Source organism: Falco punctatus, assembly GCF_963210335.1.
Source record: "Falco punctatus genome assembly, chromosome: 8".
NCBI lineage: Eukaryota > Metazoa > Chordata > Aves > Falconiformes > Falconidae > Falco > Falco punctatus.
Genome location: NC_137588.1, coordinates 22,994,008 through 23,019,083, shown reverse-complemented (window position 1 = coordinate 23,019,083; position 25,076 = coordinate 22,994,008). Strand labels below are relative to the sequence as shown.

Below are 25,076 nucleotides of genomic sequence, written 5' to 3'. Positions count from 1 at the left end.
CTTGCATATATTTTACTTTCAGATAAGAAAACCTCACACAAATATATATATTAAAATGTCTTTTTTTGCATAAAAATTTAAATAATTTTATTCTCTTTTCACAGAAAACAAAGGTTACTTTAAAAGTACTCTGAAGTAATACCTTTGTTATAAATATTGCTAGTCTGTTCTAAGGATATATAAACTTCTGATTGACTTCATTGTGCTTGAATTAGGGACATGATGAAATACCTTGCTGGTAGAAACCTAAAATAACTCTGATTTCAATACTTCCCTCTATTTTCTGAATGCTGGGGAAGAACTATTAAGTACAGCAAGCCTGGCAATTCTCACTCAGACTGTAAACCAGAAGTAATGTCACTAGACTTTCTTCATGCTGTTCGTAAGATCTGTAACATAAAAGTATCATGAGCTATGGCTACAGAAATCAGTTTTCTAGAACACCCTTATTACAAATATTTTACTTCTAGTCTTTTGATGACCTTAGTGGAACTCTCTTCTGTACCATTAGCTTTTCTTTTTGCTATTTCTTTGTTTTGTTTTATTTTATCTTAATAGAATTATAGAATCATTTAGGTTGAAGAAGACCTCTGAGATCATCAAGTCCAACCGTTAACCCAGGACTGCCAAGTCCATCATTGAACCATACCCCTAGGCACTATTACTTCCTGATTTTCATTGCCTATTTGCACTTCTATAACTTTTGTGGTAAACAAGACTTTTTTTCTTTCTGTAACTCATTGCATTTTTATGCAATTTATACATATTCTAATTCATAAAAAAAATATTATCCTTGCCTGAAGAACAAGGCTGTTCGGCAAATAAAATTTTCTTCATTACCTGAGCTTCTTCTTGTTGCTTCTTCAGTTGTTCCAGCATCTGTTGAAATTCTGCCTCTTTCTGCTCTGCTTCTTCCATGGTTGCTTGATTCTGTTCTTCATAGGCCATGGCAACCACAGCCAGGATCAAGTTGATCAGGTAGAAAGAACCCAGAAAAATCACCAGAACAAAAAATATCATGTATGTCTTCCCAGCAGCACGTAGTGTCTAGGGAGTAGAAAGCATATCTATGTATTATTCTACCACTTATCTTTGTTACTGCAACAACATTATGCTTTCAGCTCATCTACAAATAAGCCTATCATATATTTTTGTATGTCACCTACAGTTTACTTTAGATGTCATAAAAATTTCTTACCAACTGATACAGGTTTTCCCAGAAGTCCTGAGTCATTAGCCGAAAGAGTGACAAAAAAGCCCAACTAAATGTGTCAAAACTTGTGTAACCATAGTTGGGGTTTCTACCAGCTTTCACACAGATATATCCCTCTGGGCACTGCCTATGTGAAAAACAAAGAGGAGGTACTTTGTTACAACTTTTCTTTCTTTCTAGAACATATTTATTATTTTTTGGAACAATATGCATTATTTTTCCACAGGAAATCCATGAATTACATTTAAATTCACTCAGGGAAAAAAAAAAGTCTTAAGAAAAGAACTAATAAGACTATAAATGAAAGATACCCTTTCCAGCTGTTGAAATGGCCTAAATATTTAAATTCTCCTCAGTCTCATTTTGCAAATAAAATCTTTATGCCAAATGAATAATTTCCTGGCAGAAATAATTGCTAAAATATTGTTAAGGTTACAGAAAGATTAAACAATATTATTAGCTAATTCCAATTGTACGTTTAGGGATCTCCCACATAATGCTGAGTTCACTGTTGCCATTTAGGTATTGGAGTTCAGCTAAGAATTCTAGGCTCATAATGGGGCACATATGTACGGCAGAATTTTCCAGTAATGGAAAAGAGTTAGGCTTGAAAAATAAAGATTCAGTCTTGAATTATGAAGTCAATACCACGCCTTCTTAATATTTTACATAATCTCTTTCTCAGTTCTAACCTTTGCTTTCATCCTACTTTCTTCAGTCAGTGCATCTCCAAAATAGACTTTACAAGAGTTTTTTATCATTAACACCAACATCATTTTCCAATCAAGCTGGAAGAATAACTTATTATTTTGTTTAGTCAGAAAGTAAAATAATTTGACTTAATTAAGTAATCATTGTTTAGCAGCAAAACTCTGTAAGTTCTTTAACATGGCTAAATACAGAGTTACAACTGCTACAGATAGGTTTCATGTTATTTCTTTTTCTACAGAACATACCAGAGGATTTTTGAAAGGCTCTTACCCTGCATCAGAGCTATTACCACAAAGTAGGGCATCTCTTTGTCCTTCCAAAATGTAAAAATGAGCTGTGTAGAAAGCATTAGAAATATACGTGAATAAATCAAATTAAGTGGAAAGTACTAAAAAGCAAAATAAAAGTAAATTGTAATAAAATCGAAGTGGCTAGCTGCTGGTCACTTTGTAGTTTGTTTAGGAGCCCTTCTGGTTATTGTACTTGTTTATTGTATGTATTTGATCTCTGTCAGTCAGTGACCCTAAGCAGTTCTACATAAGGCAGAAATACAAATGTTCTTTGTTTGTACACAAATAGTTGCATACTATAGCCAAAAATATATTAAAAATAGTTATATCAGACATTCTTACTTTCATCCTCAATGTAATCCTTCCAGTTAAATGTGCTCACTGTCATATTAACAAATGTACCATTTTCATCCATTGTGCTGTTAAAGTAGGAAATAACATTTATTTCAAAAGTAGAATTGTCTGGAGGCCACTGCAGGCATTTATTCCTCAAGTTGCCCATGAACAGCTGCAGCCCTATTAGTGCAAATACACTCAGACAAAACACAGTCAGGATCATTACATCCGAGAGCTTCTTCACAGACTGAATTAGGGCTCCTACAATAGTCTTTAGGCCTGCAAAGAGAAAAGATCCACAGATTTATCAAAGAGTATCTTTGCCCTTCCCGTATAATTAAGATGTCATGCAGACACTTAAAAAAATATTTTTTATTTTTCAAAAAGTAAAGCTTCATGAGCAGCCTCAGAGCTTGTGAAGATGAAAGAAAAAGATTCTTTTTTATGAATATGTAATGTACATATATTCCAATAAATTGAATACATAATGTTATTCTCAAGCAGGAAATTTTATCAATCATGCTTTCCTTTTACAGTTTTGATTTAATTTTTTAATTTTTCTCTGCATTTAATATTCTGCCAATGATTCAGTTTCCAGTTAATATTACATATGACTTCACAATAGTATGAAGACAGTACAGAGATAGAATTGCAAGTAATTTTGAAGAAAAAAAAACATTTGCATTTGATAAACTTTCCTGTTCAATATTTATGTCCTTTTTGGTAGCTTTTTTTTTTTGTTACTTGGTAGTCTTTAAGACTAATGTCAATTTTAGGTGTAAAATAAAGGAAAAAATTCAAAATCAAGAAAGCCATAGCGCTAAAGCTTTTTTAATGTAGAGACAACTTGTTGTAACAAAATGCAGAAAAACAAAGCAAAATAACCCATAGGCCTCATATTTTATGTTTCATGCAAGAATCTGTTAAACTCAAAGGCTGATTTTGCAAAATAAAAGAAGCTAGTGCTGAAAAGGCAAAGAATCATAATCCAGGCTTATGATCCATGCCTTTTTTTAACTTTTTTTTTTTTTTTTTTTTTTTTTTTTTGGCAACACGAGCAGCAAACAGCAAGACTTATGCTCAAAAGAAGTGAATTCAACTTCAATGGAACGAAAGTCAGCCTCGGTGTTTAACCTAGCTCTCACCTGGAATGACTGATATTGTTTTCAAAGCTCGGAGAACTCTGAATGTTCTCAACGCTGAGACATTGCCCAGGTCCACAAACTCTGTCACATATCTGTAATAGGGGAGTTCACACACAAACACAATGACAGCACACAAATAACAGTTGGAGATACGAGGGGCCTAACACCTTACACCAACTACTTCTTACCTGGGATTACAGAAATAGTTTTCAAAGCTCTCAATACTCTGAAAGTTCGAAGAGCTGAAACATTGCCTAGGTTTACAAATTCTGTTACATACCTGTAGGATTAAATCACAGTTATTCAGAATTGAGGCAGAGCTTATACTAATTATGTGGGTTTTCAAAACCTCTGTGCCAATATTAGTAATCATGCTTCAAAATTTACCTGTCTCTTCAGTACACCTCACTGTTATAATTTTTATTTTCATCAATTTTGCTTAAATTTCAATGAAGCGAAACTCACTGATTTGTATTTGAACAGCTAATTAAACTAATTAGTTTGCAATAGGGTGGTGACATGAAGTCAAAGGTATGGCTTCCATTCTGGTGAGCAGAAAAATGTAGGACATGAAATTAGTGTCCCTCAGCTCGATGCTGGCTCCTGCCATATTTTACTTTCATTTATGAGCACTAGAATGTGTGATACAGTGCCTAAACTTCACAGGTTACAGAAGTTAAATACCTTCAAATCAATATACGTACTATAATAATATTTGTCACTAATTTCATGCCCTAAAAGCTTAAAAAGTTCTTGAACCACTTACGCCATTAAAATGACACTGAAGTCAAGCCAGTTCCATGGGTCTCGCAAAAAAGTAAAACCTTCTAAGCAGAAGCCCCTCGCAAGAATTTTGATAAGTGATTCAAAGGTATAAATTCCAGTGAAAGTGTACCTGAAAAACAGCAGAGCAGGAATAATGAATTTTTGCATATTTATGCTTATAGACAATGCCATTCTTTATCAAAGATGACTTACAAGAAAAGAAGTATGTAGAAGTGAATGGAGGAAATAATGAACTTAACTTGCCCCAAACATTTAAGAATATAATCATTGTTCAGTAGATGAAATTTGAACCTGACACATATACACTGTTCATTTTCTAAAAGGTTGATCTAATCTCAGCTTTTGTGCTTGCAAATAATTTCAGACTCTAGTATTTATAGATACGTTCAGACTTTGGTCTTTATATCTACATTCTCCGGCACTCACAGACCTGTTTATTTGCTTGCATTCACAAATCGGGTAGATGTCTAAGTGTAACAAAAAATGAAGATTTTTTTTTTAAATGTAAAAATCAGAGAGCTTTGTGAAAGTCAGTTCTTGGTAATAACTATACTCATGCCTTTAATACAAGTTTATTTCATAAATAATCATTAAATATAAGAAAGCATGCCCAGACTGCTATTTTTTAAAGGTGTGGAGCATGATTACCAATTTACCTCGTGTGAGAACAACCATTCATTTAAAAACACAGAATAGTCAGTTATAACCAGCGAAATGCAGGGACTTCCTCAGACCCACACGGGTCTGTGTGGACCTCTGGGATAAAGGAAATCTGCCTACAGACCCTACTGGTCTCCTTTCAGACTCTCAGCAACCCTAACAAGCCATAGTCATGTTGAACATACTGGGAACAGAGTGCAGTTTCTAAATACAGCATTCAGAGTAAGATTCCTTAATGCAGTGAAATAAATAAACAGAAGTCAATAATGGTTATTGGAGAACAGGGGGTAGTGAAAGAACCCACAAGTGGTTAGAACCAGGTTTTTCATGAGTAGTATTATTTCAAAGAAAAAAAGACACTCAACCTGGCTTGTATCCAAAACAGTGACCAGCAGGACAAGGGAAGTGGTTGTCCCCCTGTACTCAGCACTGGTGAGGCTGCACCTCTAGTACTGTGTTCATTTTTGGGCACCTCACTTCAAGAAGGACGTAGAGGTGCTGGAGCGTGTCCAGAGAAGGGCAGCGAAGCCGGTGAAGGGGCTGGAGCACAGGTCTTATGAGAGGTGGCTGAAGGAACTGGAGCTGTTTAGTGTGGAGAGAAGGAGGCCCAGGGGGGAACTTCATCGCTCTCTACAACTGCCTGAGAGGAGGCTGTAGGCAGGTGGGGGTCGGTCTCTTCTCCCAGGTAACAAACAACAGGAGGAGAGGAAATGGCCTCAAGTTGCACCAGGGGAGGTTTAGGTTGGATATTAGGAAAAATTTCTTCACTGAAATGGTAGTCAAGCATTGGAACAGGCTGCCAAGGGAGGTGGTGGAATCACCATCCCTAGAAGTGTCTAAAAAACATCTAGACGCGGAGCATAGGGACATGGTTTAATAGTGGACTTGGCAGTCCTGGGTTAACGGTTGGACTTGGTGATCTTAAAGGTCTTTTCCAACCTAAATCGTTCTATGATTCTATAATATTTGAAAGGAAAATGTGTATCTGTATTTGCTTAGAGAGCAAATATGCATGTATAACTGTGAACAAGAAAGAGAAGCAGAGATACTTTGTGGTTTCCTTACTCTGCCAGCTCTTTGTTACTCCTTCATAGGTATGGCCCCTTCTGAGCAGTTTGAGTTTCTAGTGGTTTGAGTGCTGTGTGTGCTTGCTGTGGCTGGCAGTTGTGAGTTTGCATCAGTGAGCCATGATGAATGTCCCACTGTGCTGAGATCATGGATACTCATGAAATATATGGCTGGCCTCACCATTGGCATGCAACAATTTTAAATCACATTTGTAGTTCTGGAGCTCCTTTTCTGATTTACAGCTCAGAACACCCAAGGAAGAGAGCTCATGTTTGTACATTATGGTAGAAGTTCAGATATTCCTCAGACATAATTTTGAAACAAGACATTACTCTTAAACCATTTGAATTATTCAGGAGGGAACCAGAAAGATACTGATGATCTCATGGAATCTGATTCTGCATAACTCTGGAAAAACCCATGCTGGCATGCAACTTTCCATAAATGCTTCTGGTTTGGAGTTACACACAAAAAAAGATGTAAAAATAAAGAAGATGTTTAACTTACTCTACATTCTTTGTCCAGTCTGGAGGATTACTCATGGTCATAAATACACAGTTGGTCAAAATAGTGCACATGATAAGCATGCTGAATAATGTAGATTGTAGTCAAGGCACGTAAGTAAAAAAATTACGGCAGTTTTATAAAACTGAAATTAGTACTAGAAATATTAAGTGTATAAAAATATGTACAAAGAACACGACATTCCAAATAAAATCTGAAAATACAGTTTCACACGTAATTTTATCCATTCTAAATGGTATACCATCTGGCATGTTATGGTGCACTTACTGTAAAACAATGCATTACTTTTGGAATTATGGCAGGTTTAGGATTTAAATGAAACTTAAACACATCCTTAAGTCTGTAAAAATATGAAATAAGTACCCAAACGTAATTACTCATTGAAGCCAGCAAAATCATTCTAAAAGATCTTTAGGCAGAGGTTGATTGTTTACGCCCAAGTTGTTCTTTGAACATGATTGAAATATTTTTGAAAATACTCTCCTTCATTCTGACCTGGATCTTTTATAGGACACCTACCCCAGTGCTGAAAACACAATGCTCAAGAAGGATTCCTGACAAAGCAGCCCTTCATTCATACTCTTTTGTCCTTGCTAAGTGAGTCTAGTTCATGAATAGTACTGCTAGTCTTGGTAAAAGTGTGACCTTAGATATATTCAAGTGCAATGGTTTGCTCCAAATTTGGCCTTAGCTGCAGGGCTTAGTATGGGATAAGGTCTCCTTTTGTATATAAAGCCTGATATTTAAACTCTGACAGCTTTAGGTGGCTCAGTAGAGAATTCTCTCAGTAGGAATGAAGATCATACTGCAATTCACATGTGATATTGCTGCTTTTTAAGTGTGATCAGCATATGTTTAGTTGGCATAGTACACCCACATGGACATAATTTGTATATCTGTATGAAAAGTATTATTTTGTTAATTACAGTTTTAAATGGCAACCCTTAAATCAACATTAAGAAAAAAGGATATGAATGTACCAAAATCTTGATGGCAATTTTTCTGATGGGATTAAAAGGAGTTAAAATGTACAAGGCAGATGTGGCACTGAACCGGAAAATTGCCTTTCCTTTATTCAATACTATGAAAGTCTGCAAAAAAAGAAATACAAAATTAAAATACAGTGCTGACTACATAAATGTCTTTACCTCCTAGAAGAATCCATTCTCCACCTGGAAGTTTCACGCTCCATTCTACTGTCTACCTGTGATAGGAAAATAACTGATTTCTATGAACACAGTCGATTAAGCCTTCTACTGCCAGTTCTCCAATTTGCTAAATTTCCCAGCATGTAGACTGAATATTGATGTTATTAAAATTGGTGGGAAGTATCAGCACCAACTTCAGTTAATAATAGCAAAATGCAACATTTCATCACTAAAATATTTTCTATTTTATTTTTAATGAAGTCTTTGATTAAAGTCAGAGTTTCAAATTAATCAAATATATTCTACCTTGTAAGCAAACACAAACAAAACCAAAACAGCAAAACAGCCATTCTAAACACCAGTTTGAATTTGGAACAAATACTTGACAGAATTATATTCACACATATATATGGTGACAAGGACGAACACCTGTCACTAAACAACCATAATTTTAAAACAAATTTTGCTATAATTTCAGATTGTTAATAACAATATCAACTATTTGTGTCTTCTAAAAATATATCTGTGAAACAATAAAAGGGATTGATAAATTGCCAGCTGACATCATTCTGAGTAGTCTGAGGTGTACATATGCCAGAATTTGGCATCCTATAACAACAAATATTTTCTTCAAAAAAATGCTGGTTTAGTTTTTAACAATATGCTCTTATTTTCCCTATATGTGAGCACCAAATTTAGGTAGTTACTGTATTTTAAAACTTGACCTGATAAACCTGTGGTTCGTGCTCATTTCATTCTGTTCCTGTTGGCGGTCATTGCCTGTGTTTTCATTTTTATTCCAAGTGTATTTGTGTGTAAGGTTTACTTGCATCTTTGGTGCTGTTTGAAATATCCTCAGGACATGACTATTCTTCATTCCTTTTGCTCTTTGTCAATGGTAATGGCTCTGCTTTGTGTTACCATAATAGAGTCTTTGTTACACTCTCAGCAGAGCTATATAGTATCACTGTTCTCCATGTTGATTTCCATTGTCTGTAAAAACTTGGCTGTGATCAGAAAAATGCTGCCCTCTCCATGGCCTTTACTGCCTATCTGGTCTGGCATCTCTGGGAGAGAAAGCAAGTATCTCTACAGTAGGAAAGAAAACAGGTAAAGAAGTGTTGCCAGTGCCTGTTCACAGAACAACATCAAGCACAGCATTGAGGATGACAGAGGATGGACTCACACTCATTGGCATTTGTCTCTGCCTTACAGTCCTGCAGCCAGATAGAAATGCTAGAAAGATGTTGCCTGTCCCAAGGTCACCGCTGTAGCAGAGCCTGAGGACAGACTACAATTCACGGATGATTTTCTCTGCATTGACAAGTTGATGATTAAGAGTAGTTTCTGCTCTAAACTGGAGGAGGCATGACTAATTCTCGTTCATCATTTAAGATGTCCATTTGTTTTCTGTTGAGCTTATTAGACTGGTAAATACAGACGTTACCTATGACAAAAGATTCTGCAGTTTACAAATTACTCTCATAGACTAAGTCTATCAGTAGGCAGAGTTTTTACGCTTTTGTTCCAAAAAACCTGACTGCTTTGGCATTTAGAAGTTATACTTCACTACTTCTCAGGTTTTCTGATTCATTTGTAGAAGACTTCTTTAGAAAACTTTACTCCTAAACTTATTTACACAACTTTATTCCCAATTTTTTTTGCAGCTAGTCAAGAAAAGGGCTTAGTGCACACAATTCTATTGTAAGTAAGGATCTGCATGGAACTGCTGATATAACCAAAAGCATATAAATGAAAATAACCCTTGGGAACACTCCTTCTTTGAGATTTCATTTCTTTAAATTTTCTTAATAATGTTAATATTTGTATTATCTACAGCACTGTTTATTTAACTTTGGCAACTGTTAGGTTATGCCGTTACTTAGGGATTCTGATTTATTTTCAGTTCCTTTTACTGAAGCCATAATTTTAAAAACAGGTTTGTGAACCAAAGGTAAACACAAATTTAGCCACAAAATTGAGAGTACTATTGGCATGATTCTTTCCTAACAAGATGAGCTTCTTTTCAGTTTAAAATATTTTATGTCTTCATTTTTTTGTAGTTGCTCAACATAGAGTTTCTTATCTCAATGGTAGCCTGGGATGTTTTGTCATCAGAGCGTCAGAGCAACTGTGTTCATTTCCTTCTCTGTTTCAAGAGATGGGAAAAGATAATCCCAAGCATTTGTCCATAAAACACCTTCCGCATTTTTTAATTTAGGGTTACTATCCACAGCTTCATCTTCCTTCACTCTTATTATCCACAACACTTTGCAGGTCTATCAGGAACTGATCACATCTTGATGTTGCTAAAGGAGAATGCAGAAACAAGCAGATAGAGTTCAGAGAACCTGCTTTTACTGTCAACTGTAACTTTTACTAAACTGTACAGGACATAAGGTGGTTTTAGCTATTTGCAGGCTGGACTATTTCAGATCCTAGAGTAGTTTAACAGTTTACAACTAATTCCAGCTATGGAGATGTACTTGTTAGTTCCTTGTCTTTCTCTGAAGTCATATAATAGTAGTCTGTTTCTAGAGTGCATGCATTATTGTTGCAAGACCAGAACCCATATACTCTTCTGCCAATCCTGACATTTTAAAAGTTCAAGGGGCAAACTTTTTACTTGAATGGATCTGTTTGAACTAGCCTTTCTATCTCCAAGTCCTTGGCTTGTGGATCATGTGAAAATGAGGATTTTGTATGACTGTGCAGATCAGAAGGGGAAGTACACCTGGTTTAGTTCACATTCTTCATGGAACACATCTGTTGATATTCTAGTTGTGTTATAGCCTCACACATAACTCAGGCACATTACTTTTCTCTCACAACACAGAACTCTTCACTCTGCTCTATCTGTATGAAAACTTTCAACAAAACTGTCTTTTTTTTTTTTATTCCTTCCTCAAAACTCAGCTTTTCTGTTGTGTCTGCCACAGATGTCCAATTGACAGCTGTGCAGCAGAGATCTGTCATAGCAATCCAAAGCACCTAAAGCAACAGTTTTCATTGTGGTAGTTTTATATGACCCAGGATTTACACAGAATACATGCTACATATATATATATATATATTTTTATACATATGTGCATAGATATAGGTTTACATTTGTTATATTGCTGTAACAGATATGAAGTATAGTTACAGTCCTTTATTTCACTAACCTGAATGGATGCTACCTGGTTATCTACAATGATCTCCACTGCAAAGCCATGCTTGGAACACCTTATTTGTCATACCAGTCTTAATGCTACCTTGAAATCAGGAAAACTTAGTCATGTTCTTGAGTTCAGGCAAGCTCAAGTAAGCTATAACTTCCTTACAATGAAGTAAGTAACAAGTAACTCCATGGAAGTTGAATGATTCACAATATAGAAGAGCATAAATCAATTCTGTTAAATGAAAAGATGTTTCTGTTTCTGCATATTTAGTGACTTCATGGCTCCAACCATCCTATTTTGTGATTGAACTTTTCCAGTGTAGAAAATTACATTCTGTTTTGTGCAAAAGATTATTCACTCACTTTTTTATTGATATAATATGGGTCCAGGTCTTCCAAAGGTTCTGATACCATTTCTGGAGGTATGTCACCATAAATAAATGGCAGTGTTTTTCCTGCTTCCAAGTCACTGTTTGGTTTTGGACCATTTTCATCATCATCATCTGTATGTTCTTGCTTGGGCTTTTTAGCTTTTTCTTCTGCAGAACGTTTTTCAATAGCTGTGAGGGAATCTCTAGTAAAATAGCGGAAGCTTTCAGGTCCTGGTGGTACCAGCAGTGCCTGTGCCATGTTTTCATCCTGCAAATTTAATTACTTTTAGCCTCTTGCATAAGAATGACCTATAAAAGAAAATTAGATGATTTAGGAAAACTAGATTGTACCAACAGAAAAAGTCCAACATTTGCTCAGAAACCCTTTCCAGGCCTGAAATAGAAGCAGCATATTTCAAGGCTGAATGAAAGTTAAAAGCAACTGCTCAGAATTTATTTAGATATTTCATAAATTATTTTTCAGCTTTTTCCTGCTGGTCTAGAAAAAGACACTACTTCTGCCCACAAACAGTGCTTTGCCTACATCCTTAGACTCTCCCAGTTAGAACAAAATACTGATACAAGTGTTTTAACAACATATATATTTTAAAGATTTTTTTTAAAGCATAAATATATATTCTATGAGGTACTCTTGAAAATTGTAAACCTGTATTTTACCAGTTAATGTATTATACCTTCACTTATTTCTTCAAGTATCAGTAACCCAACTTTACACATGTAAGTACTTTCATTAAACACAAAAGAAGTTTTTGTCCGATTAATGCTGCTTAAATGACAGCAACTGAACTATGAGAGAAACAAGCATACTTCTTTCTTACTGACAAGTTTACTGTGCTGAGGGTTAATGTTAGATACCAAAGCAGGTTAGGTTGCATTTACTGACTGTCCGTGAGCTGTGAATCAAAATCACAGGCCTTTTAAGTAAAAGGAAACAGGATGTATGATCAAGACTGTGGGAAAAGAATGCCGCTCCTTTTTTTTATGTCATAAGATTTATATTTATGTCATATGCCGCACATGTCATAAGTTTATTTCAGGCTAAAACTACTTTGAAATCTGAGATTCTGGTTCCCTACGAATGTCTTTGGTGCCAGTGCTGGATGATTTAGTCCCTGCTGCTTCTTCCTGTTCTCTGCACCAAACTCTCCACTCTACAACAGGTCTTTTCACGAAGCCCTGCAGTGCATCAGCTGAAAATAATATTCTTTTCTCTCTTCCAGGTCCTTCTACAGCAGGACCAGTTGCTTAAACTGATGCATTGTACAGCACAATGGAGAAGGTTGAATCGTTAGAGGGAGAGAATAGCAGAAGGAAAGCAGATCTGGTTAAGGAGCAGTGCCACCAAGTAAGAAAATATAGCCTTATTTGATGTCTACTTTGGAAAAGTTTGTGACATAGTGTAGTAATAAGTTTAATTATGAAAACCAATCTTTAAGAGTGAGTTTCAGTGCCTGAAAAGAGTTCTAATTGTGATTTCTGTACATGAAGCCATGTAGTCTTCCCTACGTTACCTCATCAATGTGCAACATCTGGTTGACACATCTAGATTTGAGACATAGTATTATATTAATTTGCATTCATTCAATAGTCTTTCTCCTAAAGCTTATCACCTTCCTGGAGCAGTTTGTAGGAATCACATACACACACACATGAAGCGCTACAGTAATGATCTTACTGAATAAAGGATTCCTTTTCAAATGACCCCCGCAAAATGTAATACTGTATGAAGGTAGAGGGGCGTGTTAAGAAGTGCTTTAAGAATCTACAACAGAAAACTGGAGGAAAGACATGAAACTGCACATTCCTAAATCTAAATTACCAATCCAATGATATGATGGGTAAACCTGCTCCTGTGCCACCTCAAGTCTTTATCTCTGGAGCACAGCACAGCATCAGTGTGTACAATCAGCACTGAGATCACTGAAATAATCTAGGTGGGTAGATTATAGCACTAAGCATCTAAGTGACACAAAACCAGAACTGAGGTACTTGTCCCTAAATTCATAAATAAAATATACTAGAATGTAGACATGGAGAAAGCTTTTCTCAAGGAAGATCCTGGAGACCCATGAGTTAATGTAATGTGTGGAATCACAGAGATCCTGGAGGGGCTGGATGTACTGATGCAGTATAAATTGAAAAATGAAGTGTTAAGCCAAACAGAGACTCCAGCAGACAACTTTATCACCTGTTGCTACACTGAAACTTCTGCTACTAATTTTTAGTTTGCACAAGATGGAAGCCTTTGCTCGTACCTGTTGTTTATTAATTTAACTCCCAGTTATAAGGATCCTAAATAAAAATTGTCCTTTATTTGAGAATTAAAAGCACACACATTCTCTGGATACAGTCCACACTCCTTTGATTATTGCTTTTGCCCATCCAGTATTAATAAACATAAGTATACGTTTGAGGTTTCCCTTTGGTCTTTCTGAATAATCGATTCCTTTATTTCACATTTTGCAGGTCTGTGATTCAAATTGTTGACCTAGGTGCCCTTTCTATGAAACTAGTCTCAAAAGGTGCACCCTCCTAGAGTCATCAGTGGGTCTGTCTTCTTTTTATAGTTCAGTGCATTTGGTTAGGCTGCTTTTCTTTTGTTAACAGTTACAGTTATGAATGGTGTAACAAAATACATTGTCCTCACTAGAAATATATGTATCTGTATTGCTAGAAGTTCACAAAGGGGTCAATGAATGACTGGGAAAAGTAATATTAGCAGACTTGGGGTTTCACTGTATTTCTCAGAGAGTCATAAAACAAGTTTTTAAAGAAGTTTTCTTGACAAATTGGAAACATTACTTGAGTCCTGCCTCCACTACTGTCTGGTGCAGTTGTGTCTTCCCTGGCTGCTGCTGTTACACAAGATTTTTCCTATACTAAATATGCCCCAAGTGTTTTCATTCAGATTACAAATCTTAAAAGAACAATACACAAATATGTAGTTGACTACTATTGATATACATGCAGTAGTTTAATAGAACAATGAAAGAAAAGTAATTCTGTTTCCTACACTGAGCCCTGAACAAGAACCATTCATTTGTAAGTGATAGCTTTCCTCTTCTTCCTTCACTGGTTTTAAAATCGCTTGTTATCCAGTAACTAAACTGCCAGGTCATGAATGATACTGGACAGAATTCAGACAAAGAATTCTGTGTAATACTTTCAGAATAGCCTTCATTAGCTATCAATCTTTAAAGGAATAGTCTCAAAAATGCATGTGGTCCAGGCCCCTCAGTACCTGATACAGCTCAGCAAAAATAATTTCAAATATTTGAAATACAATTTGGACCTAGATACCATATGCGTAATGATCTAAAATTTGATAGATTTCATTAGAAAAAAAAAGCTCCAATTTAATAAAGACATGCTTTTGCCAAATAAATCCATTTTGTTATATTTGAGCATTGCATTCTGTAAATCCTTCTCCAGTTTTCCTCCAGTCCCTTACTTTAAATAATAAGATCAAGCAATAAGCAGAATCCATATGTTCTAAATTTTATGCATATTTCAGTTAATTATATTATGTCCATGGAAAACTTGTTAAATTTTATTTTTTAATATAATTATCGTCTCACCATTTACACAGAAGATGACTCAAAGTAAGTGAAATATCTGTGCTAATGATGTCAAGTTAATTTTTGTGAATCTTTGAAAAAGCGAGAAGTGGCCTGAAAGTATCTATTCTTACAATATCTTAAATCAGGCAAATGGTAAAAGTGAAAGTGTCAGTGTAAGAACCAGGTGGATACTATGATTATTTATTAAAATCATCAGGTCACTGAACAGGTTATTTGCATTCTGCATGAAACAGACCACATACACCCTTCACAATTTTCAAGGTGGAGATATAGCAAGGCTTGCAGTCTTTCTTCTGGTATGGGGTTTCTTTTGCTTTTACAGCGCTGGCATTAGAATTATTTTCCTGCTGAAACCTTGAAAGAGCTGACTACTGAGATTTTCATTCCATTAAAACTGCAACATTGGCAAACACACATGTATTTGATTAGAGTTGGAATAAGTGCAAGGACAGCAAATTGAATCTGTAAAATGACCAACTATCGTAATTTTCTTATGCTAATCCTTTATTCAAGAGGCTGTAATCTGAGAACAGTATCTTCCTCTGTGCCAAGCACAGCAATAGTGTCTCAGATGCTAAAACCTGGATTACAAACTCTGCTCTAAATCATTAGTGTTAATAAGACCGGCTGTCTCACATTAGGCCAGTAAAGATCCTTGTCCAAATCAAAAAGGTGGGGCTCCCACAGTAGGAGAGACAGAAACAACAGGGCTAGTGGCACCACTTCAGCATCAGCTAGAGATTATTTTCTGCAGCTTTAGAAGTAAAAAGTGTAGCTGTTTTGTGCTGATGTTGTCAGGAAATTGCCTCAACAGAAACTACCCGTGTCCCAAGGAGGAAAGGAGTACAGAGGGAGGGTATGCAGGAAGAGTCTAAAGAAATGAGTTATCTTAACTCCCCCTCAGTATTTGCAAACTTATTTTGCAAAATTCAGGCATTAGTTTTCTGGAACTGAAGATTATTATGTTTAAATTACTATGCTTTGATAAAATTTCAAATTGGGTAATGGTGCATTCAATTTGTCCTAAAAACAAAAGGATAGGTAAATATTAGTTCATTGTGAAGATGTCCTAAAATATTTTAATATATTATACAGATAAAAAAATATAAAATATTTTTATTGAAATTTCTCAAGGTACTTTTGCATGGAGGATAATTTCACAAAGCAAAAACTATCCCCTTATCTGCTGAAGCACACTGAAGTATTTTTTACAGTTACAGATTATTATCTTTTCATAAAATATTACTTTGTTTTTCCTGGCATCTTTATACTATTTTTTACTGCTTTAAAATTTTTTGAATAAGAAACAGAACTCTAAAGAGAAAAAAAGAGCTCTCAAATGTCACTGTAGTTCAAATTGGTCAATGCAATGAATTGCAGGTTTGAGATATATAACGAGATATCACATCAAAACTATGCACAGGTCCTAAGGCAAGGAATCCATGAATGTTGGTTCCACAAAAGTAGGTATTTTCAAGGAAAGGAATACTTCCTCAAAGCTGAAAACAGCCTCCAGCATTTAGCACCTGCTAAGAACCTGCCGATTATTTAATCTACTAGTTTAAACTATGGTAATTTATGTTTACAGGTCCTAACTGACTAATATGTAGGATTTTCTTTCTTTTTTTTCCATTCCTTCCAACATTTATCATTCATCTATTGTCTCATTTTCCTTAGACTGTAATTTATCTGTAGGAATGACTATGATTTTTGTTTGGATTTGTGCAGTCAGCCTCAGTAGCCTATAGGCATTAGTGTTACGTAACTATCCAAAATAAAAATAATTAAATTACCACCAGGTATTTATTAATAAAATTAATAAATGACAGAAGACAAAAATACTTCCTTGTTATGAGACTATGAAATCAACTAATAAGGGTATGTAACAGAAATAATACATCCTTAATAAAACCTTACTTTAGAAGGATTTAGAATAGGATAGTGGTAAGTGGCTAAATATGAATTGGTAGTTCACATTGGCTGAAACCTGTCTGAAGAACAGTAAATAGAGTAAATACTAATGAATTAATACTAATGTGGTGCTTCAGGGATCTTACATGCAATTTTATTTAATGTCCTCAGTAATGACTTGCAATAAGGTGTGAAAGCACATCAACTAAATCTTAAGAACCTCAATAAAAGTACTGTAAGAGTTTGCAAATCTGGGTAGAATGTAATACATGACGTTCAGTCTGACGAGCGAAATTCTAGGCCAATGGGAAAACACTCAGATTAGATTAGAGACTGGAAAGTAATCTCAGACCTGTCTGAAAGATCCAGAAGCTGCTTCTTGGGAGGATATTTTTGGACGCTGCTCTACCTCATCAAGACATTGCTATGGATAGTCTTTCCCCCCACTTATTTTTTTGTTTTTGCCCACTGCCATTCCACACTCATCTCTTTTCTTTTCTCTCTACCTGCAACATTCACTTTTGAATTAAGTTGTTCCTGTTTCTTGTCTCCTCCTGCATAGGAGTGGAAATAGTGGATTAAGATTCTTATATCAAGGCCATATATGCTTACTTAGTAAACTGGAGTAATCCAAACTAGATATGTAAAGAAATGAACCTGCATTTCTCAGTGCACAATACATACCCGCAAGCTGTAGAAACCCCAAAACAAATCATTTGACCCATTTAATTATAAAAAGTGACCAAAACCTCTAAGAAGTCTTTAAATGCAGGTCTGCCTTACATTTTCTTTAACACCATAAGCTGCCTCTGAAAAAGTGTGGAAAGAGATCTAGTGTGAATACTTGAAGTACTGGAGAAACCTGAAAAAGGCTAAATGAAAACCATATGCAATTTAAGAGGAAGAGTGTCTTGGCCCATCAGCCTAGTTGGAATACAGTACTTAATGAATTAATTACTTAATATTTTACAAATATATTCCAATGTTAAAGATTCTTACATTCTAAAGGAAAATAGCTACAATACATGTAACACAAATTTCTACTGCTAGACCTCATTAAAATGTTTGTTTCATTTCCCCACCGATATTTTAGTGAAGATATATAGTGCTATATCAAATGGTCATCTTAACTGAAACATCACTTTTGTTTTGTTTTGGCTGAGCAGAAAAGATAGTCTTACCTTTATTTTTCTAAGAAATGCCAAATCTCAGCATTTAGCCACTGGATCTTTTGCTATCATGAAAACAAAAAGGCCGCATTTCTAGCAGAAAATGCAATTGGTAAGAAAAGTTTCTCCTTGGGAGCTGAAGCTTCTTCAAGACTGAAGTTTCTTCAAGACTCTCTAATTCTTTGTTCCTGTGTCCAAAGCTTCTCAAAATTAATTGTGGCAGACAAAGATAACTCTACGTATTCGTGTAGACACATTTTTCTAACCTAAAAGCAAAAAGATGTAGGAAAAGCAGGATGAAACATGGGTTTGTCCACAAAACATAACACAGACCAACAGTCCATTTAAGAATATCCTTTGAGTGATATGTTTCAAAAAATCCATTTATTCTTTTACCTGCATGCTTTAACTAAAAGGGAAAAATGGGTCTTGTTGAGATTACTGCATAACTAGTGCAGTCTTTAGTAGACACAGGATAACTGTGCCCAGGCTAACAGGGGTGTTCTCATCTGTCACTCAGGGAACTGCACAGTGTAACATTATTCCCTAAGGGATTCACTGTCTTTAACCAGGAAGAGAAGCTAATTCAGTCTATATTTGTATGAAAATATGGACACATCTTCATGTTACTTATCTTAGAGAATGTTGGTATGAGTGTTTGTGTGACAATTTTTTTTTTCATCTCAAGCATTTTAATAGCAGAAAAAGATAGTTTCTTCTCCACATTCTTCAATTTAAAGCTTGCACCACTGCAAGAGCTGACCAAAGTTTGGCTATGGCTTCCTCAGTCTTTAAAGCTTTAATAATCTGAGTATCTGGTTCACTAACTTTAAATGGTCTCCTTACAACTTGCAAATTTTAGTCTTCAGACATTGAGATTGAGATGAAATGTCTTTGAGGCATTTATTCTTACTTGAACTAGATAAATTTATGGCTCTTTTTGTACTTTTAAATGTTGTTGTTATTTTGGTTTTACTCCTAGAGAAGAAAAGAAACAGACATCACTCTCCTAGGTGTCTGCTCCTGCCAAAGCAGCCCTTAATGATACTTTTCTCCAAATGTAGTAAGAATGAGTAGCCACTGTAGAAACTCTGTAGATAAAATAAAATCTGTGTAGACACAGATTGGGTCAAAGAGAACACAGAAGGTGGGAAGACAGAAAGTGAAAGTTTTCTACTAGACCACTGCTGCTCTTGTTTTTAAAGACAGATCTTCAAGTACCCCTACAGAAAAATATATTTCAAAAACTAACAGAGAATTTACCTAATACTAGTTACTATTAATCTATAATTATGTTTCCTAAAGATACAGCAAGTGGTACCACAATTATTGCTTCTATTTATTTGATAGTCACGTGAAGTCATTCCAACGATTGCTAGCAGAAAACTCCTTCAATGTTCTGGTCATTTTGAGTAATGCACTGATTCAGCACATCTTACTGTGGTGAGTCACTACTGGAGAGGTTCCACTGAAGACATCTGAAAGCTGTGCCTCCAGCGCTAACCTCAGGGGATCATGACTCTCCTACTGCCACCAATGATACTCATCCACCAATGCATATTATCCACTGAATGCAACTTTCCCTGGGGGTACATAGGGGATTTCCCCATCCCTTTGCCTATTGGGTGGCTGGATTCTGCCCCTGAAGTAGCAAGCTGAGCTCACAGTCAGCTACAGTGCAAATAGGCAAAATGTGTAAGTGCTGTTACGTGCAAGTTTTAAAATAATATGAAAGGGATACTATAGCTTCTTAATAAAAGAGTAATCACTAATACTAAGCATTGATATGACATTTGTTTTCAAAAGAGGGAGCGTAACTTCTATACAGTTAAAATATTTGCCCATTTGCAAAATGTAAGGAATTAATAGTCAATGTGTGTTGAGGAACTAATCTTTATGTGAAAATTGTTAATAACACTAATAGCGCAGGTTAATTTCAATAAATCCGTATTTTGAATTAGAGCACAAGGCAAAGAACCTTTTTTCACATGTAACCCTATCACCTAGTCTTCATCTCCCTATTTATTACATCCTACCTGTGTTTGTACTTGCTGTATCTCCAACGGATAAGAGATGCAGGTTTTTATCTACTAATGCCATACATTATTGGTAGTACAGTGGTATCAATGGGAGTCACAGCAATAATTGAAGGAAGGAGGCTGGCAGAATTGTGAGCCCTTTATCCTGAATTTATAATAGGCCTGGGCCATGTCAGAGTAATTTCATTACAGGATTTCAATTAATAATTCATCTCATATTTTTTAGGTTTTTTTTTCCCCCTGTATAATGTAGATATTGCAATATACTAAAAAAAAGCCAAACTTTCGGGTTTTTTTTAATCTAATGACTTTGGTTCTCACCTCAAGACTAGAAATTTTTATAGGCAGGTCCAGATCATACAGTTTTACTGTAGCTGAAGGTGATGATAGAGAATTATTTTGGCTGATATTGACCAAAATAATTTTTATTTGGGGTAGATTATCCTGATTCAGCTTCTATGACTGAATCATAGGTAAAATCTCAGGCCTAGTCAGTGGTGATTCCTGATGGACAGACTATATATGTTCTTTCCTGGGGGACTATTTCTCAAGCTCTTCCATCTATATGGCATCAGCATTTATTTTAAGGCTGGTTAGAATATCCTTCAAATTCTGAGACATGATATTGCTTCAAAAAAAGTTTCAACCTATATCCTCATGCACTTGAGCTCCCTTTCAACGTAATGATGACCTGGAAAAGATAGTTGCATATTGTTGTCACTTTATCCTGTGGCAAAATGTGTGATTCCATCTGAAATGTGATTTAGAAAAGAAATCAGGTTGTTCAAAATTAGATACTCTTGTAAAGATGGTTATAAGACAATATGACAGTGATGGCTTCAACTAAGTGAAATCACATGTTAGAGACAAATGTCAGACAATGAACGGAAATTGTGGGCAACCATATGGACATGTGAAGTGTTAAGTGATTATAGAAATGAAAACCCAGTTTTAGATTGACAAGAAACAGTTACACACAAAATTAATTGTCCAGATTCAGAATTATTTGTTGAGTGTTCCCCATAATCTAGATTTAGCTAATTCCTAGTAATTTTTGTACTCATATTAAAATTTAAATGTGCTGATAAGTGGAACACTAGAACATACCATTATCCACTGTGAAGGTATTAAAGAAGTCACAATAAAACACCAGTTAGCAATATCTAAATAGATCACAGTATTGATTTTGCTTTGTAAAAAAAAAATCAAAAGCTCTGTTTATAAAGTAATACTCTTCTAAATTTTTCTAGGGAAACTTACAAAAATGCATTTGCAACAGAAAATATTGCTTATAAACCTAAAAATATATAAAAAACTAAACTCAGAAAATTAACTGAATCATGAAGAACTATGCAGCTGGAACACTTACTTTCCTAGCCTTGCTAAGCCCCAGAAACTAATCAATACAAAATATGAAAGAATAAATTTTGTATAGCACAAGATTAATGGATCATATTTAGACTCTGACAGTTGTCTAGGAAACTGAAAGAGAAAAAATTGGAACTTCTGGCTTGAGAGGCTTACACACAATTCCTGGCTGAATGTTATCATTACTACACAAGTAGGAAAAAGCACAGAAAGTCAACAGGAAAATAGAGTGCTTTATATCTGTGGTTTAACACAGCATATGAAAACTGTACATGGATTTCTTTAAGTTCATTCAGGCATCATGGAAGTACCTAACAAAACTTAACCAAGCCCTACGTTTGGAACATTTTCTAAATGGATTATGGAAGTATGACTTTGACCTAGCCACTACCCCTATGTAATAAATCCAAAGAGGCAAAGCCTGTGAGTTACAAGTTCTACCACTTCTTTAAAAGGTGTCTCTTGTAATGCTGAAATTTCAGTACATTCAGGAAATATTGTACTGATTAGAGGCCTACAGCTTTAAGTAATATACACTACAGAATAATAGCTAGCGTTACAGCAGCTACTAGAATGCTAGTATTCTTCCTATTGTAACACATACTAAAGTGAGTTGATATGTAGGAAATATACGGCAAGTAACTTAAACTGGTGTTTGTAAAAACCTTTCAGGAAGACTCTTGATACTCAGTTACATCTTCACTCAGTAGGAAGAAATTGCTTCCTAACACAGGTTGAATTTTTTTGTTATATTGCTTTTGGTCAGAATTTCTGTCTCAAGACAGATTTCTTCACATGAACATTTTGGCCTTAAATATTAGTGACAGACATTTCATATGAACGAAGGATTGCCCTCTTTCAGTTAAATCTGACCTTGGACTTTTTGGCCCTTTTGAGATTAACTACTTATTTCTGTCATCAAGTTTTTTCCACTCAAGACCTAAAATAACAATTGCCTTTCTTAATGTAAACCCTAGCACTTTTTCTTTCATCTACCATACACAAGTTTTACAGCTGTTTGGGCTTTAAGTTAAAATAAAATTAATGAGAATTTTTAAAAAAGATTCAAAGCTGTTGGCGATAAGTGCAATTTGCTTTGCTCCTTGATAGGGTGCAAGAGTGCAAGTTAGGTGTATGCCTTCACTCATCATTTCAAAGTGTTCTTTCTCTGTGTAACATAAAAGCTATCACAGGAAACTTGAGGTTTTGGATACAGTTTAGGTTTAGGGTATTCTTTCCCTCTAAAGAGTGCTTTTTAAGAAAACACAATCAAATATCTGTTCAAATAAGAACCAATTATCCATGGTGAAAAATGTCTTCTTTTGACTGTCACTGTGGAGTTAGGCTAACTTTTCTAAAATGCATAGGGCTTCTTCATTCCTATAACTTAATACCCTGATTTTGTAGTCCACCAGCTTGATCCTTATTACTTAACCACAGCGCAATTAGATATACATTCAAAAGTAAATGCTTTTAACAGTAGTAACTGTAGAGAAATTTCAGTGCTCAAGGAGATTGAGTTGGTATCATGTTAACTACATCTGAGAAAAAAATTCCTGTGTTTTAGGTGGGACACAGGTGAATTCACCTTCAGGTTTCCAAGATTGCCACACATATATTTCAAATATGAATAGAAAGATAAAAATATTCTTGTATCAAAGTCTTGGTACAGTTAACACAGTTGTACTCTGTGCCTGTCTTTTGAGAAGGCAGTGAGAGATGTTTGCAAAGAAAATGCATTCACTTTCACATCTGAAAACTTCTTATTTGGACATATTTAAAACCAAAGCAAGGACTTTCGCTTTCTGAGAATGTATTTTTATTCAACATAAATTTGAAATTCCTCAGTGTGTCCAAATATTAAAAGACAGTACAATAACGAGTAAGAAAGGGCAGACTTTTCAGGATACTCGAAGCAATGTAGGCAAGAATTTGACACAAAAGGGCCCATATTCAGGCTATATAGGCTCAGAAAATTTCTACTCCTATCCCAGGACTACCAGACAGTGAAAAGACATAATTGATGAGAAAAGATGGCAGGTTTTTTCTCAATGACTACAGTAGCCAGGCCACATAGTGCTACGGTGCCATATATAAGAGTAACTATTTCTCCTGTGAACAATTAATTTCCCTTTATTCCTTGCTTATTTTAATTCACAATCTGCATTGCCGTAGTGGTTTTGAATACAAATTTCTTAGAAGTTCTTGTAATTTCTTAGAAACATATATAATCATATATAATCCTATTTTATAGTTAAGCAGAGCATGCAACAATTTGTGCTAGCCCCAAATTTCACACACACATAAAAGAAGTTTCTCACTTTACATTGTTCTTAAAATAAATTACCCTAAAAGACCAGAAACACTGCTCCCCTCTCGTTTCAGAAAGGAGGGCCTAATCTTAAATAAGCAATGTCTAACAAGCATAAATCATCCATAAATGGAAAATGCCTGCTATGTATCTATCTCAAGATCTTCCTGTTAAGTGGTTATACTGGGATATATAAAGGGGATCACAGAGCCAATAGTACTGATACTCTTCTCAGCCATTTTCCATACTGTCATCTGTGATATCCTTCCAAATCTACTAGTGTCCCTCATACTTTCATTCAAGAAATCCTGCAAAGAAATATGAGGATGTGCTTGATGCAGTGCAGGTATAGGGAGTCAGCTGTATGTGCTGTTCATCTGATCTATACATATATAATGACTTCAACACATGTTGAACATCCAGCAAGTTGACAGATCAAGTTAGGAATCCACAGAAGTAGCAAGATAAACAATTCCAGATTGAAAACAGGACCTGCGCACATGACAGCTCTATGATTATACTTGCCTAAGTAAAACTACTCAGTAAGAAGAGATCAATAACAATAAAGAATGAATAACCAGACAAATAATTAATCTGAGCATAACCTGTTCCTTAAGTTTTGTACATGTGAAAGAGCTTCATAAAACCTTAAGCTCTTCAATTAAATTTTAACTTTTTAGTTGCATTTTTTACTGTAAAACACATTCCATTATCTGTCTTTGTTGGTAGAGTAAGTGAACAGTAATTTTTTGTAGCAAGACCTTACCAAGACTGGCAACCACTTTAAAGTTTAACAATTTGAAATGACAGTGTTGGGGTGGGTTGGCTGGTACTTCTGTTTCAGGATTTTTTTTCTAATGGAATTAAATCATTTGAGGATGGATAATGAAGAAAAGAGAGACCAAATAGTTTTGTGACCTAGAATTTAACTGGCTTACTTCTGTTTAGGATTACAGTGGTAGTACACACAAGTTATGGTTACTCAAGAGCATATGGTGCTCCTACTCTATATTTATATTTTGAAGTAATACAGTCCCTGCCTGAGCTGCTCTTATCCCTAGTCCCTGAGCTTTACCTCATCATAAGACAAGGAAAATCAAGCAATAACACTATCACAGTAATATACTAAGGTTTCCAGTTGTTCATAAAGAAGATTTTGATGAAAGCAGATGAACTGGTTGCAAGATACCAGCTGCAATATCAAGGTCCTATGGGAGGGCAATCAATAGCAAACTCAGAGAGAGATGCCATTGGCAATGCGCT

General features: G+C 35.3%; 1 protein-coding gene across 2 annotated transcripts in view; it reads right to left on the bottom strand.

Annotated features, from left to right (window-relative positions):
* The window catches only part of LOC308068440 (sodium channel protein type 2 subunit alpha), an 86,150-nt gene that overhangs the window by 56,553 nt on the left and 4,521 nt on the right, over positions 1-25,076 (bottom strand). Inside the window, exons 2-10 of one of the 2 annotated variants that reach the window (XM_080399070.1) lie at positions 11,406-18,361; positions 7,689-7,825; positions 6,717-6,797; positions 4,462-4,590; positions 3,884-3,975; positions 2,557-2,829; positions 2,195-2,258; positions 1,199-1,340; positions 841-1,047 (exon numbers count right to left, since the gene is read on the bottom strand). In XM_080399070.1, coding sequence (XP_080255196.1) covers positions 841-1,047; positions 1,199-1,340; positions 2,195-2,258; positions 2,557-2,829; positions 3,884-3,975; positions 4,462-4,590; positions 6,717-6,797; positions 7,689-7,825; positions 11,406-11,672 — 1,392 coding nt within the window. In that variant the 5' untranslated portion in view covers positions 11,673-18,361. The other variant, XM_080399069.1, reaches the window with a different exon arrangement.